Source organism: Psittacula echo (genome assembly GCF_963264785.1).
Source record: "Psittacula echo genome assembly, chromosome: 4".
Lineage (NCBI taxonomy): Eukaryota > Metazoa > Chordata > Aves > Psittaciformes > Psittacidae > Psittacula > Psittacula echo.
Genome location: NC_137738.1, coordinates 103,700,796 through 103,718,268, shown reverse-complemented (window position 1 = coordinate 103,718,268; position 17,473 = coordinate 103,700,796). Strand labels below are relative to the sequence as shown.

Sequence of the window (17,473 nt, the reverse complement as noted above, 5' to 3'; positions counted from 1 at the left end):
GCAGGTGATGTGGTTCAGTGATCAAAGTAATGGTTGTATTTGTGAATTGCTAATGGGCTTTTGCTGGAGTCACCACTGACCACGGAATAGGCAGTGGCTACAAATATTGTTTGTATTGTGGTAGTGTCTGGAAGTCCAATCCCATTGTGCTAAGGACTACAATTAGAGGAGGGGAAAAAAGAAAGGTCAGCCTTGTCCTCTATGAATTTGCACTCTTAAATGCAGTACAACTGGTTACAAGATGTACAACAGAATAGAAGAGGGAATTGAGGAAACACCAAGAAAGACAGTGAGGACATAGCAGTGGCTGCAGCTGGGTAGTAGTGAGCATGGCTTAGAGGGAGTGCAAGGATGTTTGGAGGAGAGTACTGAGATAGCTCTGTGGCCCTTCACCTCCTCCCAGGCTTCAGGGGAGGTACGAAAGAAACCACAAGGCTGCTTGTTAGAGCGTGTAATAAGAGACAAGCCACAATGATCAGCATCATCACTGGAAAAGGTGAATGGGGCAGAAGATAAACCCCACCAGGTTAGACCAAGGGTCCATCCAGCACACATCAGCTTCTGGGCATTACCAGAAGTGGTCATTCGGTTCCCCTGGATTGTAAGACCAGAACATAGATATTCCCAAGCTGTTGGGGTTTCCAAAGCTGGAAGCTTAGCTGGATCACTGTATTTAACAGCTGTTGATAGGGCTCTGACAATCTACTTACCCTACTACATAGGTAGGAATAACCCCAGAGGAGCTAGATCTATTCTTCTGTATCATATGGGACTGACAGAAATCTCATGAGATCGTATGATCCATACCTTTCTGCACAGAAATAGGATCAGACATCTGCAGGTCATTCCTGTTGAGTGTAGCCAACTAGTTATGTGTATTGCTGCCACCGAAAACAAAAATAAAACCATGTTTCAATGAAGGAAAAATCCCAGCCAAAAAACTTGATTAAGATTGAAATAGATAATTTTGGTGCAGCTAAAGGATTTTTAGAAAATAAACTTAAAAACAAAGGAAGTCAAATCTAACATTATAAAAGAATACATGAGTAAATGCCTGCAAAGTGCTGGGGGCTTTATGAATACATGGAAATATCACTGGGCTTCTAAATGAGACAGCTAGCCATAAGGTCGGAGTTACCACTGCAGCATAGTGAATAGACCTAGATTGTTTAGGGTTTGTCAGCATTGACAGAGGCATAGAGAAGAAACCTCATTGAGAAAGAGCATAAGGATTTAGGTAGCCTCTAGGGAGAAGCTTGCAAAGGCTGGGATCTGGACTAGGGACTGAGGGCTGAAAATTAGACCTTCTGCAAATGTTTACCAAGTAGGAAGGGAAGCAAGTGCCTCAGAAACAGCAGGAAGGCTGCTGACCCAAAATCTCTGCAACATAAGCCTGAGATGAAATGGCTCATTGGAAGAGGCATCTAACAGGAGCTCCTCTGAGGAAGTCCCCGGCAACTGTGATGTGGATGCTGGCATGGCTTGAGGAGCCGCAAAGGAATCCTGGCAGTAGGAAAAAGGCACCTCTCTTCCCCCTTTCTTCCCTCTTCCTCTCTCAAATATCTCCCTCTGAAGGGATTTTTTTGTTTTTGTTTTCATTTTGATTCCTGCTAGAAGCCAACCCATGATGCAGGGTTTTTTTATGGTTGAAAGGGAGTGCAGCAGAGGATCTAAGTACCATTGGAGCCTAATTAGGAGCCACTGTATTAGATTCCAAAATTAGATAGGAAGCTGGGTTTAAGGGTAGTCCAAACCCAACCAGTTCCTAGTTTGGCCTGGCCCACGTAGGTGGGCGAGACTGGTTTGGAGCTGTTTTGAGGACAGGCTGCCTGCCCGTGGAGGAAGCCATTCCAGCCACAGTGGAGCTGGAGCACGGCGCCTGGTCCTCAGCCGGTCCAGCTTCTGCTCTCACCAGTCTGCTCTGCAGATGCGCTGGAGGGGGTTCAGTTTAAAGCGATTCTAGCTGTTGCTTTCTTGGGCAGATGAAGACAACTGAAGGCAATAATACAGGCTGACTTTTTTATTTCAGATATCGGGATTTTGTATGAAAGTTTATTTTAAGCCAAGTTCTGTTCACTCTGTCTGACTTCAACCTTTTCTGTGTCTTCACCGGTTGAAGAGCTTATAAAAAAAGTCTGATGGGTTTTGCCTTTAATCTTCATAACTTTATAACATCTTCCAACAAAGGATTCATAGTATTTTCCAAGCTGCGCTACTGACCTATGTCACTTGGCTAATATGAAGTATTAAAATATCCATCTTATAGCAAGCGAATTTTAGCCAGGAAAATCAAATTATATGCCCAAATTCACAAAACAAATCAGTAGCAAGAGCCAGAAAGCAATGCATCACATTTACCCTTTTAATAGCTTTAATGAGTAAGCCGGCCTTCTAAACTCCCAAATAACACATGGGTTTTTTGCCAGTGTGCCATTATCCTGTGCAATATCTCCATGACACACTTATTTGTTACCAGCCCTGTTATAAGCTGCCCAAGATGTCTTTTGAAATAAAGCAAATTCAGAGACTGGTCTGCTTATCTGAACTTAACTACAGGCTTAGTTATACTTTGGTAGGAGTGTGCATTTCTACAGCCTATGACAGGCACAAGGCAGTGAGACTTAAGTCAATCCTCTGTTACAGATTGTAGTATCTCAGATGAGATGCTACCATGAGCAGTGGCCGTTCAGGTGACTGTTAACTGTGGTTTATCTGAGACGTGGTAACTTAGATTTTAAGTTTAGAGCATCAGTAGTGATTTGAGCTGCTAGTGGTGCAGCCTAAGATTCCATACAGCAAATAGCCTAAAGCATGTTTCTTATGTGAGCTACTACAGACCAAAGTCTGTTTCTCTTTCTCATCACCAGTTTCCTGGGAGGGTAAAAACCATATTCAGATTTTACACTATGGAGAAGAAGCATTTATTTAGAGGTGTTCAGAGTTGGGCTGGTTTAAACTTCAGCTCAGCTGACGAATGGAGATGCTATGTGGACAAGCTTATAATGGATTGAAATGTAATTTAGCAGTAGTTTGCATTAACTTAGTAAGAAACTCAGGTCTGAAATGAATAAAAAGAAATATATGAAAGGCTTTACTCTGCTTTTATTAAGTAAGATTGAAAATCATATATTGTTAAAGTAGTGCAATACTGAGTATATAATGAGATACAGTTCCTCTATCCCTGCTATACTACTGTTTTTAGCTCTTGGCATCCTGCTGAATTTGATGGCAATTTGATATCTAAACAGGCATTGAGAGCCTAAATGTATGTACTGAAACCTCTGTAGGTCTTTTCACTGGTCAGTATTTTTGACTCTTGAATATAAGAGCAGCAGCTGTAGTGAAAACAGCCCAGCAGTTGCGTACAAAGGTTTCCTCTGTCTCCCCAAAACTGGGCGCAGTCGTATTGCATGGTGGTGAGACCTGCTCTTGTCAAGAGCCACAACTTTGCTCCTGTGACACTGAGGATTGGGATGTCTTGAGCTGCTCTTGCTCTGCCCCATGAGATGAGTGCAGTGGTTCAGCTTGGTGTTCACGCACGCATCTCCCCACAGGGATCCTTCGCACCATGAGCCTCCTGAAATTCCTTTGACTGGTGGGTCTTGAGTCATGATGACATGTTTGACCATTTTATCAGAGCCTGGTGTTACCACTGTTCATGTTACTTGGGGGAAACGTGTTCTCATTGTAAAGGAAAAAATTGGCCTTCACTGTGTGTGTTATTTTCCACTGTTTTCACTCCAACAGCGTTATTTCGCCTGCTGCTAAAATCCTTAACTTAGATGGAAATACTTCCCTGGTATCTCCCCTTTCCTGTTTCCAGTAGCCAGAAGCTCTCCATGGGCTAAGCACCCTCATGCCCTTCAGAGCAGCTGCTGGTGCATGGTCCATTCCAGCTGCTGCTCCGGATACAAGCAGCCACTTTCAGCTGCCTCCCCACAGGACGAGGTGTGTCACCTTTGGGGACACAGAACTTCATGCTGGAGAGGAGAAAAAAATCCCAGTATCATGGCCCTGGACATGGGCAGGGACTGAGGCTGAAAATGTCCGTTGAAGGGAAAAGTTATTTTAGAGGCAAAACGTGTGTTTTTAATTGCTTAGATTAGGGGGTTTCATGTTTTACGGATGTCTGGGGGCTGGGGAGGTGCCTTTTCTTCGTCCGTGTATGATACTGTTCAGGAAAACCAAAATGGGACTATCTGCGTTTGTGAATTTCAGGTTTTTTGGCCAGAAGTTTAACAATCTGTACAGTTTGAGTTTTCTCTGGAAAAAAAAAAAGAAAAAAATAGTGTTTAGAGAACAAGGCCTGGGTAACCAAAATATGTTTGTTTTTGTTTAAACTGCTCAGAAGAGAAATCGTCTCTTGTCTATTGTTAAGAGAGAGGTTTAAATCAAAGGCAAATTCTACATATTCTAAAATATACAGACAGCTCTTTGAAAGCACAGCCAAGCAAAACTTTAAAAGAGACCTTCTCCTTGATGCAGAAGTTTTCAGTTAGTTTACTGTGCTGAGGCTTGAGTGGAAAGAAACAGCCTGAGAAACAAATCGCAAATCCCCATTTCGGAGGCGGAAGTTGGGGAGAGCATCATATTAATAGCACATGAGACTGGTCCACAGAACTTCTCGTCCAGGGCTTTTCCAGCAGCAGCAAGGAAAAGCCTTTGCAGTTCGTGGGGATTTTTGTGTTCAGATTTGGCTGTTGAAGGTTTAAGTGAGCTGCAAAGCGAGGAAGTGGAGGGCCTGATCCTCTCGTGTTGGGTGGTCCCTCGTGCTGCAAATAACCCTATTGAAAACAGAGGGACTATTTGTGGAGTCATTTGTTTGTCAGGAAAAGTAGGGTTTGTAGGATTCATCCCCAATTAGCAGCCAAATCCCTGTTTTTTTTCTCATGATAAAAACGTGGCTAGCTGTCACAAAGATGCACATAGCATCTCTTTGGTTCCCGTTTGAACTCCTGCCACTTGCTCCATGCTTCTTCCTGCTTCCTCGGCCATGCAGAAATTATTCCAGCACCATGCTAAGTCAGATGATTTGACTGCTTCCCTCCTGCTCAGGACTGATGCGGCCTCCAGCCCTTTGCTGTGCTGTTTGGGGTTGGCTTGGGTTGTGCACTCCCTGGCTCCTGCTCACTGGTACCCATCAGGGAGGGCATGTGGGGGATTGCACTTGACCTTTGGCTCCTGGCCGCTGGAGCACGTTAGAGAGATGATACCCTCTCCTTGCCTGACATCACTGTCTAACACCCAACACATCATCCCCGCCATAAATCCAGCTTTTAATACCACCCAGGTACAGTGGACCCCATCCAGAGGATGTCCTCTCCCGAATCCAGCCTTTCTTGGGAGATTTACTTAATGAACCGAGCTGCAGGTTTTGGAAAAGCTTTTAGTTGCCCACACGTTATCATACTGCGGGTGCCCTGCCCAAATGGGTTCTGGTGCAGGCAGGGCAAGCTTAGCATGCTCAGTGTCCTCCTGGATGCCAGGAGGGCTTTCTGGGAGCCACAGGAGCGCGGATAGCAGCTCCGTTACCTGTGGGAGGGATGAATGCTGTTGTTAGTTGGGGGTTTTTGTGACTCCCTGTTTTGGTAGCCATAAGTCATTAGTGGTTTTTAATTTTTTCTTTCTTTCCTCCCCCTTGAAACTGAAATAAGGGCTGAAAGGGTAGATTTGTCCTTTTTTTTTTCTTTTTCTTTTCCCCCCCTTTTTTTTTTTTTTTTTTTTTTTTTTTTTGGCTAATCTGAGGCACGCTGCCACATCTGAAGCCACTTGGCTTATTATGGATTTCATGGAAACTGATTCCCTGAAAGTGTTTCCATATGTGTGTTCCCAATATATCCTATCCTTTTCTAAATGGGAGTACAAAATCGCACACGAGCTGGAAATGGCTTCAGGATGTGACAGAGAAGTCATATGACTGGAGTGGCACTGTGTGTGGCCCTTTCTGAAAGACACGGTGTCCTGTGCGCTGGCTCCCATCCTACAGTAGATCCAGTTTCAAAGAATATCTTCCTTCCCGGCTTCCTAAAGTCTCTTAATCAAGAACCAGCAAGGAATCCTCTGTCCTCAGGAGGAACGTGTGTTAGCTGCACAAGATTGGAAAGGAAAATTTGTATGGGGAGGAAAAAAGAGGGGTTTAAAGGGTGAAATTACAGAGCAGTGCCAAGGGCTTCCCCCCCTCCCTAAACATAATTTCTTTGTGTCTGCTTGAGGATCGGATGGTATTTCTGAGTTGCTAGCATGCAGTGGAAAAGTACAATTCATGACAACATTGGAAACAAATATTTATACTGGGTAGTTAAGGCACATTTTCTGCAAAAAAAAAGGTACTAAAGTAGACTCTAGCCCCAATGTACGTTATCTTCCCATTCACGGGATTTACGCAGGGCTCTTGTACTGTCCTCACCATCCCCGTGCATGCATTGTGGCTCTTAGCCCTGCGGTTTCACCCGCTTGCTGTATACAACGCTGCTGAGGTTGCTATCCAAGAAAAGCCTCAAATGTTCCTTCCGCTGCTTTTCGGCTGGGGCTGGTGCAAAACAGCAGGGGCTGAAATTCAGGCAGGAAAAATTGGGGAAAACTGAAGTGAGATCTGTATGCGCCTGTGTGCGTGTTTGTGCCACGCGGTGTTGCAGCGCTGCTGGACTAACTTCCAATAAATATTATTTACCTTTTGTTTCCAATGTAGTACATAGATGGCCTGAGACTTTAAACAAGCAGGGGGATTTTGATACACTACCAATTCCCTTTCACCTGAATCGCCTGTGACAGCTCCAGACTGAAGTCACTAAGATGAGATAGCAAAGACCAAGAAGTTCAGAGGCTCCCCATCCCACCAGGTCCATGGTGTGGCAGGTCACAATGGCTAGCCAAGGATGTGTTTCTCTAATATGACCATTTGTCCCCCTCCTGTGGTTCTTATTAGAAAGGTTTTAAGTTGTATATAAATGAAGCTTCACCAGAAGCAACATATATAAATAAGGCAGTGATGGCTGATGCTTCCATAGCTCCATTTCTGCTCCCAGCAGTCCATCTAGGAGGGGTTTGTTGTTGGTTTCTTCCACAAGTGGGAAGAGTTTGTACTCATTGATGTTAGTAATTTAAGATGAGCTACCTCTTGAGGTGCAGCCAGCAACCACCTGTGTTTAAATGCATAGTGTCACCCAGCAAGACTTGGTGCCTGAATAAAATCACTTTCTTCCAGCACAGTTCATTCAGCAGGAAAGTCCTATTGAGGTTAGCAGGGCAGTTAATGATGGAGTCTGGACTGAAGAAGTGCAAAGAGACCCTGATTTTGCTGTTAAGCAATGTAACAGCTCTGTTTGGGAAACACTCTCCTGTATTTGCACGAGTGCTACTTTAATGGTTGCTGCTAACTATGTTATTTATGGGGTGTTTCTCCCAGCAAAGAGCTTAGGTGCTGCGCCATAAATTCAGTGAAAACATCTATCTGCAAATTAATCCGTGGTATTTTAGGTGCCAAAGTCCTGTTACCTAAATACCAGAAGGCACAAGCGTGCTGTTTACCCTGTGAACTGGGGTACTGAGGGATGGCGAGAAGAGTTGTGCTAGAATTAGGTTTCTCGCCTGTTATAAATGAGGCTCTGAAGGGGTTAAAATGTTCCTTCCTCCCTCTGACTTTTGTGAGACTGCTGTGCTTAATAATGTTGCAGTTTAAATGGTCCCAACTAGGCCTTGAAGTTAACACCTTGTTGAGGTGAAGGAAAGAGGAGGAGGAGGGGGAGTTCACACCTTTGCTGCTGCTGTTGTTTGCCAAGAGACATGCATAGGGAAACCTGGGGGAAAAAAATGAAGGAAAAAAACAAAAAAAAAAAAAAAAGAAGGAAGAAAAACAAACAAAAAAAGATGTGAAAAGCTTCCCTCCCCACATTTGTTTATCTGTCTATCTGAATTAAAGGGAGGAAACAGGCATTTGAAAACAGAACACAAAAGTGAACCAGGGAGGGATATGCTTTATTCCTTACTCCTGCTGCACGACCCTCACCCTTGCGGCACGTACACACGTGCTTGGTGGTGGACGCAAGGAGTGTCCCTGAGCTCCAGCATGAAGCTGAGCACTGGCATGGGTTCCAGGATGAGGACCTAACAGCTACAGCAGGGAACAGATACATGAGGAGGTGGTTTGGGATCCCTGGGAATCTCAGTCCCAGGCTCCATCCTGCAGTGGCATCCAGAAGGAAGGTGGTACAGCACCTTTGAGGAGTCAAAAGCTCGCCTGGAAGGAGGCAGGAGAAGGGTCATGCTATGTATGATTCATTAAACCTTTATTAGCAAGGGCAGGTGCCAGGAATTTAACAAAACGAAGAGCAAAGTAACACTCTTCCCTTGATACAGAATGATGTTTGAGGGAAACCAGAGATCCAGCTAATAAGTAATCATTCCCCCCATCCAGATGCATTGCAAAGAATCCTTATGATTGCAAAACTCAGTGCTCAGAAATTGGGAAATCTCAGTACTTACATTGCCTTTGCAACTTTAAATCAGGCTCATTCTGCTTATGCATTATATTACAGATTTTAATTACAGGATCACATGGTATTTTTCCCACGGGATTCCTGTCTCATTCAGTGCACAGGATGGACAGTGCTAACTTAATGAGCATCTCTTCAATATTTTGTTTTCTTCTTGTTCTTTGCATTTCCTCAGGCCTTTCTTATTGCAGAGCATTAAATTCTTCTCTGAAGAAGAAACTCTTAATTTCGTGATGAGCTTTGCTCTAATATTTCTGCCATAGCATTTGTGTGCAGTACATTGCAGTACAGTATTCCCAAGAACGAAAGAACCTACTTTGTAACGAGTACTGGGACTGACCCTGAAGTCTTGTGTAATTCAGTGCACCTTCTTTGTGTCACCTACAGCATGGTGGGTTTTTTCTGTCTTTAGCTTTATGTTCAGACCTGTGATCCTGTTGGCTTTAGCTGCAGCTGTGAATATTTAGCACACATGCAAATCAGAAGCCAATGTCTTGGCTGGGCACGGAATATGGGATTAATGAAAATGTGCTTTGGAGAGATTTGAACTGAGTCACGTACGAACCATGTGGCAGAAACGCATATAAAATCCAGTTTGCTCAGGAAATAATCGGGTCTCCCTCACCTTGTTCACCCCTTCTGCTTCCTTGCAGTAAAGGATTTGGGGGATATATAGACAATGGTGTTCTCTGTTCCTCAACTCTGTTACATCTCCAGAGGGGGTCAGTTTGTGTGCTGACTGCAGAGGGTTTGTATAAAAGGAATGGGATCTTCTCCTGTAATTGAATGCTGTATCATAGTGCATATGGAGAAGTAACTTGAATGCTGGTATTTCCTAACTAACTTTCCCACTCTTCACATGGTAACCTTAATAATATCCTTTTGTTTGTCTCTAGTTGTGTTTATAATTTCTCAGATTTCTAAAAAAAGCAAACCCCAAGTCACCCCGCCTTCCCAAGTTTTTCCTTTGCAATATCACACAAACATTCACGTGGACTCCTTCTACTCAGACTTCTGCCACTCCAGTGAATGGAGCCACCAATGGACTGATTCTCTGTCAAGACTGGCATAGGGATGGGTGGGAATGTCCCATTATTTCAGCAATGTTTGCAGAAAAAATCCAGGACTTGGGACTCCTGAATTTCATTCCAATCTCTGGACAAGTGTCTTTGCAGGGGCACAGACTCTTCTGCCCATTTTTAGTCAGAATCCTTAAGAATTGTTCATATTTGGCTGGATTTTCATGGCAACATCTCTTCACACAAAAAGCCACTCCTATTCCAAAGTTCAAGTTCTTACTTCAAAGCATGGAACTGGTACAGCTTTTCAAAGGAAGGCTCCTCCAAGTTTAAGATTAGTAAAACAATATATTTTTCCCAGCAGAAGAGTTTCAGCTGAAATTTTAAAAACAAATAAATGCATAAATCACAATTTAGCCTGAGACAGACGCCCAGCATGGACAATTTCAGCCAGAACGTTTAAAGTCTGGCAAAGCTGTACGAGACTGGAAATCGTCTCATCATGTGAAGTGTGTGGCATACTTCATACGAGGCGATATTATCAGCTGTAAGTAATCCAAGCTGCACATATAATTCATAGACATAGCTGGTAGGGAAGGAAAAAAAGAGTTTTAATAGATCAATTAGTGCTATGTTCCAGCCTGAATCAAACTGTTGAACAAACCCCCACAAAATCTAGTACTTCAGCAAATGTCTTTAACACTGAAGTTCCCCAAAACACAAATGAATCATTTAGCTACTGGTAAATGTATTCAACCATATGTAGCTGAATTTCCTTGAGACAGACTTTTAAGTGACTCTTGAATATAGCCCTACTCTTTTTTCTTGCATCCGATGATTTTGCATTCACTTGATGTGCTAAAAATTTGCTGTCAGACCTGTGCGATTAGCCAAGGGGACCTGGTTTTTGAGTAGTGACCTTGCAACGTAAAATGACAAAGCAAATTGCTGTATTTGTAAGTTATAAAATTATCCTATAACTCTTTAAAGTAGATGTCAGCTTGCTGTGCTCACAAGGAGTTAATCTATCCATGGTACATTATGATCTTTAATAATTGGAAGTGATTGGCCAAAGTACTGTAAACCTGGCAGAAATTTGTTGCCTTATTTTCTGCAAACCACAAGCACAGCTTATTAATTGAGAAGTGAACATTAACTGGCATTAGCTAGCATCTGTAAAATGAAAAAGAGAAATAGCCAGGGTATACATTCAGCTGTAAATGGTGGAGCTGCAAAGCTGCAGCAGGTAAAATTGTTTTTTAAGCATGAATGCAAAACCATTTTAGTCGGCTGCTGGCAAATGCCCAAGTCTAGGGTTTTTAATGAGGCTTCTGCATCAAAATAAGTGAAACCACATGGAATTTTAATTGTTCTTATGCTAAATATGAAACACACTGGAGCCGTATTCTTGAATCTAGGATGTTAGCATATATATTGGATATTAACATGACCACTTTTCTGTTCTAAACGTATAGCTCTCAGGAAACTTGAGTGCCAGGTTATGTTAGAGATAGAGAGGAATCAGCTTGGAAGAATAAAAAACAATTTAACCTGGACTCTTTCATAAGTAAAAGGATTTTTAAAAAATGGACTTTATTTTTTGGTATTGTCAAGCACTGTTAGCTGATCAGACTGCTGGAAAAGATCACTTGCTGTGCTCGTAGCCGTGTTTCTCTTTCTGACGGCAGAAAATAAAGTCTCTTCTCTTCACAGAAGTGTGGTTTCGCAATCTTGCGGCCACAATGTAGGGCAGAGATCTGTGCTTCACCCATTTAATACAAGCTATCACGAGAGTGGGAATTTACAGATGCAAATCGTTTTCTTGCTCTGACGGAGGGGAAATTAGCATAAATCTTTAATCCTGCTGGGGACGGGAATAAATAAATTATTTACTTGTACTGTCATGTTGCTGTATTGCTGATCAAATTGCTATTTGTGCACAACTAGATATACAAAGATGGGTGCCGTACCCAGAAAATGTATTTATCTTCCCAGTCCAGCAAAGAGCTAAACGTATATAAATGAATATGCCTCTAGTGTTTCCAAGTTTAACCAAACTCAACTTTGACGCAGGAGGTAGCACAGAGGGAGGAGAAGGAAAATGCATCAGTGAGATTGTGTAGTGGTGAGCTCTGCAAGAAGCTGAGATTTAGAGGTGACTTTTCATAAAGTTACTTAGAAAGGAGACTTTAGAACAGACAACACAGAAAACTCCTGATCTCCAAAAATATCTTTACACAATGGAGATACAGAAGGCTGTGAACAAATTGCAGCTTGTGTAGCGAGTTAGGGAGATAGCAAAAGGCATTTGGGCAAAAGTGGGGAAGGAGAAGTGAGTGTGCAGGAGCCATGCAGAAACAGCCAGGAGTGGAGATAAGAAAGGGTTATTTGGCCTTTGGGTAAATAGGATTGTGCTTTACAAGCAACAGTAAAAACAAACAAGTGTGGATTTATTAGGGTGTGTAAGGAGGTCTGTAGCCCCACATTAGAAATGCCTATGTGTGGTGTGCACATTCCCAGTCATTCAACACATACATGTTCTCTTGGCAGCACCCATACAGGTAATATTTGGATTTAGCCCTGAAAGGGAGATTGCTCTTTAATATGGAATCTGTGTGCATAGTTTGTTATTAAGAAAAAAAAAAAAAAGCTATTGATTGCAAAGAAACCAAAAATGCTGATGTTCTTCTGCACCCTTACACTCCTACTAGCTCTTCCTTTGATTAGAAAAGTCTTGTTTAGCTTCTGTCAGGGTAAACTGAGAGCAACTCTGTTATGTTGGGAGAGTTGCAGTAACAACAAAAGGAAAAAAAAAAAGAAGCATAAGGGGTAGCAGATTGAAACTCAGTATTTTGAGCAGCTGGGGAAATTATGTTCTAACCTTATATTTCCAGATACATATCAGACCTGTTCACAATATAAAGGATAGTGTTCCAAAATTACAGCTTTGAATCTGGGTGGTATCGCCTCTGGCTATTGTTTGCAGTTGAGAATGAAAGAAGTTGCATCAAGTAGTAGTGTTTGCTGTAAAGGTACAAGTTATATTACATTCCACGGAGCTGTGGTTGGAGGGGTTGGTGATGAAGACAGACCCATTCACCCGTAGGTCACTGATTCAGTTCCAGATAAAAATAATAGTAATCACATTGTCATCAAAGTTAAAAGTGGGCTTTTACTGCCCATTTAAGCCTCTGTCCTCAGTATATTTTGATTGAATCTCCAGGTTTCAGGCTGCATGATAGGGACACTTGGCTGGCTGTGGCCCAGGTACTCCAGCCTGAAGCCTAGTTATGCCTGAGCTTTGCCCCTCTGCTGCTTTTAGATTTTGTTGAAAGCATGGGTTAAATATGCTGGTAAGACAGAGAGAATAGTGATCTAAATCACCAAGTGTGTCACACAAGGTGGCAGGGTTTGTTGAGTCTGTAGCTTATGGTCACAACCACCACTGTGTATGCTATAGGAGAGCAGGGGCAGAAGGGCTGGAGAGACCTTTCTTCTACACAGCAGTGTCGGCAGGTCAGATACAAAGCCTCCCTGCAAGGAAAAGCATTACTTCATCTTATATTTAGGATATACAGATTGTTTCAGTGTTCAGCATGTAGAAGCTGTAGAAGTGTCAGCTGGGAAGTGCAGGGGGAGTCCATTTGATTTCATGATTTTTCCTCTTTATTTATACCCTGTTATTCCCAACTCTCTATAAATATGTATATATGTATTTACTGAATACTGGCTGATGCATCTGCCTCCTGCACTGTACTTCGTTATTAGGCTTTTTCTCTCTCTGTTCCCTCTCCCCCTCCACACGCTCTCCCCGCCCCCCCCCCCCCCCCCCCAGTCCTTTTTCCCACACCCGTTTTGTTTTCCACTTTTCTGGCTCTCTCTCAACACAAGCTTTCCCCATCTCTGTCTTCTGCTCCTGTCCATCCCACAGTCTCCTAAACAGATCACCAAGCTACTAACGTTTGCTTTCCAGTTCTGCTCCAAAACTTTGGGTGTTTGATGTGGGATTAAAAATTAGGCAAAATGAGTTTACCCATCCCTGTTTTGTGTTAGACTCCAATTCACAGCGTTACCATCCAGACATTCACAGTAGCCATAAACTGTGTGGTCTTTTTTTCGACCAGACTGCACAGACGACATATGAAAACAACTTTTTTTCAATGGCAAAAAGTGTTGGGCTTGTAATTTTCCATCGACTGCACTGAAAAGTAAAACTTGCATCTTTGCTATCAGCTCAGTAGCCTTGCCCATCCTCCAGATATAACAAATATTTTTCAGCCATAGGAAGTAGCTGAGCCGATTCTCCCATAAATAAATTGATTTCAGGCAAGAAATGGGTCTTCATCACCCCTGGTGTAACTCCCCTGGTGTCAGTGGTGCTGCTGACTTGGTGTTGCCAGCTCGTGTAGTTTGATCACAAGTTGAGCGATAATTTCAGCTTTTCTTGAAAGCCCAGCTCCCGACGGCATGTGCTGAGGTGGGAATCTCGGCTTTCATGTGCAACCAGACCTGAGTTCCATGCGAGGTTATAGCAAAACAGCAGACATGTAACCATCAAAGCTCAGAAACCAGAAGGCAGATCAACTCCAAATCCACCTTTCTTTTGGCTCTTTTTCAGCCTCTTGATTTTTGAGATTTCCCCCCCAACCCCCAGCCTGACTTGTGACCTTTGAACACTTCAGATTGGCAATGCTGCTCCCTCCACTGGCATCGGTGGAGTTAGACCAGGGATGAATTTGGCCCAGCACTTGTAGAAGACAGATGTATAACTCTGTTCCTTGCAATGTATTATTTGGTATGATCTGCTGTTCTCTTGGGGGCCAAAAGTAGTGGGTTTTCTTAGAAAAATAGAATTCTATCATCACTTGATACAAAAAATGGTATTTACAGAATTGTTTTCCCCCGTCTTTTGTTATAATTTTTTAGGTGCTTCAGAGCTGGGCCCATTTTCAGATCCCAGGCAGTTCACAAGCATTTCATCCCTCACTGAGAGCCGCTTCTCCAACCCACGAATGCACTATCCAGCCACCTTTACCTATACACCGCCAGTCACCTCAGGCATGTCACTGGGTATGTCCGCAACCACTCACTACCACACCTACTTACCACCACCCTACCCCGGCTCTTCCCAAAACCAAAGTGGACCTTTCCAGACCAGCAGCACTCCATATCTCTACTATGGCACTTCGTCAGGATCATACCAGTTCCCCATGGTGCCGGGAGGGGACCGCTCCCCCTCCAGGATGCTTCCTCCGTGCACCACCACGTCCAACGGCAGCACGCTGTTAAACCCTAACTTGCCCAACCAGAGTGACGGTGTGGAGGCGGATGGCAGCCACAGCAGCTCCCCAACCGTCTTGAATTCTAGTGGCAGAATGGATGAGTCCGTTTGGAGGCCGTACTGAGATTCCTTCTGTAGCCGGCCCGACCTCCGCGAGCCAAAAAAACCCAAACCAAACAAATGGTCAGCTAACTACGAAGTGCCTGTTTTTTGTGTTTTTATTTTTGTTTTTAAATAGATTTTACCAATATGTGCAACTGCGTAGGTGGGATGATAGTGGCCATAAATAACACAGGAGTTACCAACACACCACAACCCATGTTTCAGATTGTGTGGATCAAAGCACATATTTCTTTTTTTTCTTGGAACCGTTTTACCTTGTTTTATATTTAAAATGTACTTTTTACACACACAAAAAAATCACCCCCTCCTTTTTTTTTTTTTTTGTCTAGAGTGTTGTAATAACTAGCGAGTACTTTTGCCAATGAGGAGAGAATGGACTCCCCGGCTATCAGGAGAAACATGGTGATGCAAGGCAAAGGCTGCATTCCCTTTTATTTTTGACAAATAAAAACCTAACCATGAGCTCCAGATACAGTTGCAATCATACAACGTATGGGACCCTCTTCACACCCGTAGTGCAATTCAACTGGCTTGTATTGGTGCACATAAAAAGGAAAGCAAAGATAGAGTTGCTTCCATTTTGCCATGATACATTCAGATGAAAACAGCTGTCCCAAAAAAAAACTTGGTCCAAGCCTTGCTGCAGATAGTGGTTGGAACTTCTCTGTGTTCATTGCTTTTTTGGTTTGTTTTTGGATACTTAAAGAGAACGAGTCTTCAAGTTAGGCTAGACAACCCTGGGGTTTCCTTTTTGCTTTTGTATCCATTCATTTTGCCTTCGATCAGCCAAAAACCAAAAAGAAAACCAAAACCTTTAAAAAACAAAAAACAAAATGTTGTTACTTATGCAAAATATGAAAATGGCAATATATATTACTAGAGCCAAAATGGTATACATAGTATTTGTGTTCGGCTATGTTCTTTTCTATTTTTTTTTTTTTTAAATTATAAATGTGTAAAATTTGAGGTTGTTTGCTAACATGAATCATCATATAACTTTAAAATAATATTTATAATTATTTAATGACATTTGGACCCTTTAAACGTTTCTTAATGTAATGATATATTGACTTCGGTCTCTAAAAGTGTTTTTGTTTTGTTTCTTTTGACTTAACTACATTTCTGCAATGGTGTAAACCTCAAACCTTTACCCAACTCTGAAAAGCAGTCCCATTGTGAACCAGTTTACAACGTGACTTAAAAACAACAAACCAACCCAAATGCATCCACATCAAATGATTTTGGATGTAGGATCTTTTTTCTGTAATTTATGAAGGAAATATTGTGTTTGAAATATTTTTACTAGCTCTCTGGTTGCCTTCAACACAGTCTTGCCTTTTAATCAATAGTTGTGGAGACACTGGAAAAATGGTAGGAAGGATGTAATATTTTCCAGCCTTCCCCTAATTTCTTCTTCTCCCAGGATTTTTTCTCAGAACTACAAAATTTGAAAATATTCATATTTCGAATTTTCTGTTTTGACAGCATGATTTGAATTTCAACAGTTGTTTTTTTTTTTTCCCCCAAAGACAAATCAAAACGGTTTCAAAGCCCATATTTTACAAATACTAAATTGTTAAGTATCTCAGAAATGGGATTAAGGGAGAATTGGTGAATCTTTTTCCCCTCCCGTTACAATTTCAGCCCACTTGATGGAATAAAAAGGTTCAAAACTTGAGACAGAAACTGCCTGGTAGCAAATCACCGTCCATTAGCATTAAATGCTAGAGCCATAAGGATGCTGTGTTGACTTTGAAGCTGATGTAGCTGTTGCTGTATTAGAGAGACAAGCACAAGGGCAGCAATACTCATCTCTGCAAACGCGGAAGAGAAAAAGTCACCTTAAAAGCCACCCCGGGGATCCCAAGCACAATACAGGGAGAGCAGATTGCACGCGAAACCCTTATCCAGCCTGTCTGCTGCCAAACTATACAGTGGAGGGGCCCAAATTTTTCCCAACCCTTGGCTGCTACGGCAAACTGAGAGGTGACGTGGCATCAGCTGGATGCGGTGGGAGCTGAGCTGCCTGCACTGGGCTATCCCCAAGCAGGTGATGTTAAGTCTGGTTTAGCGGGATGTTCAGCACATGCTGATGGGGTTTGCCGGCACTGCCTCCTTCCCCTGCCTTAGCCATTGCTGTCCGCAGCCTCCTCAGGGGGCTGTCGGCCACCACGCCGCTCCTTGGCTGTGTTTGGGCTACCTCCAGAGTATCTCAGTTTATCAACAGTGGGCATAGCCATACAGAGCTGGACAACACCATCACTGCTCATTAACAGCAAAGCTGTTAAACGAGTTGACATTAGCGTGGTACATCCCTCTGATTTGTGTGATGATGTGCTCTTAAAAAAAATTAATAAAGTCTTTGCCTTCTAAAGGTTGTATACCAAGTATGCTTAAAGTATAAGTAAGACACTTTGTTTTTCTTCTAATACTTAGTTTTCCTTCAAAGATGGAAGCTGTAATTGATTCTATTTATTGTTGGTTTGTGGTAGCTTGAAGCATACCACTATCCATTTATTTGTAACTGTAAAATACGTTTGTTAGTCTCAGCAGCACTT

The 17,473-nt window shown here is 42.6% G+C and overlaps 1 protein-coding gene across 3 annotated transcripts in view; it reads left to right on the top strand.

The window, feature by feature from the left end:
• RUNX2 (RUNX family transcription factor 2) overlaps nt 1-17,473 on the top strand; it is a gene marked incomplete at both ends in the record, with an annotated part of 224,263 nt that overhangs the window by 136,710 nt on the left and 70,080 nt on the right. The window contains one exon of one of the 3 annotated variants that reach the window (XM_080616200.1): nt 14,438-14,916. The exons of 1 other annotated variant lie outside the window; for it this stretch is intronic. In XM_080616200.1, coding sequence (XP_080472326.1) covers nt 14,438-14,916 — 479 coding nt within the window. Of the gene's footprint in view, nt 1-14,401; nt 14,917-17,473 lie in introns of those variants that run through there. One more of the 3 variants, XM_080616199.1, reaches the window with a different exon arrangement.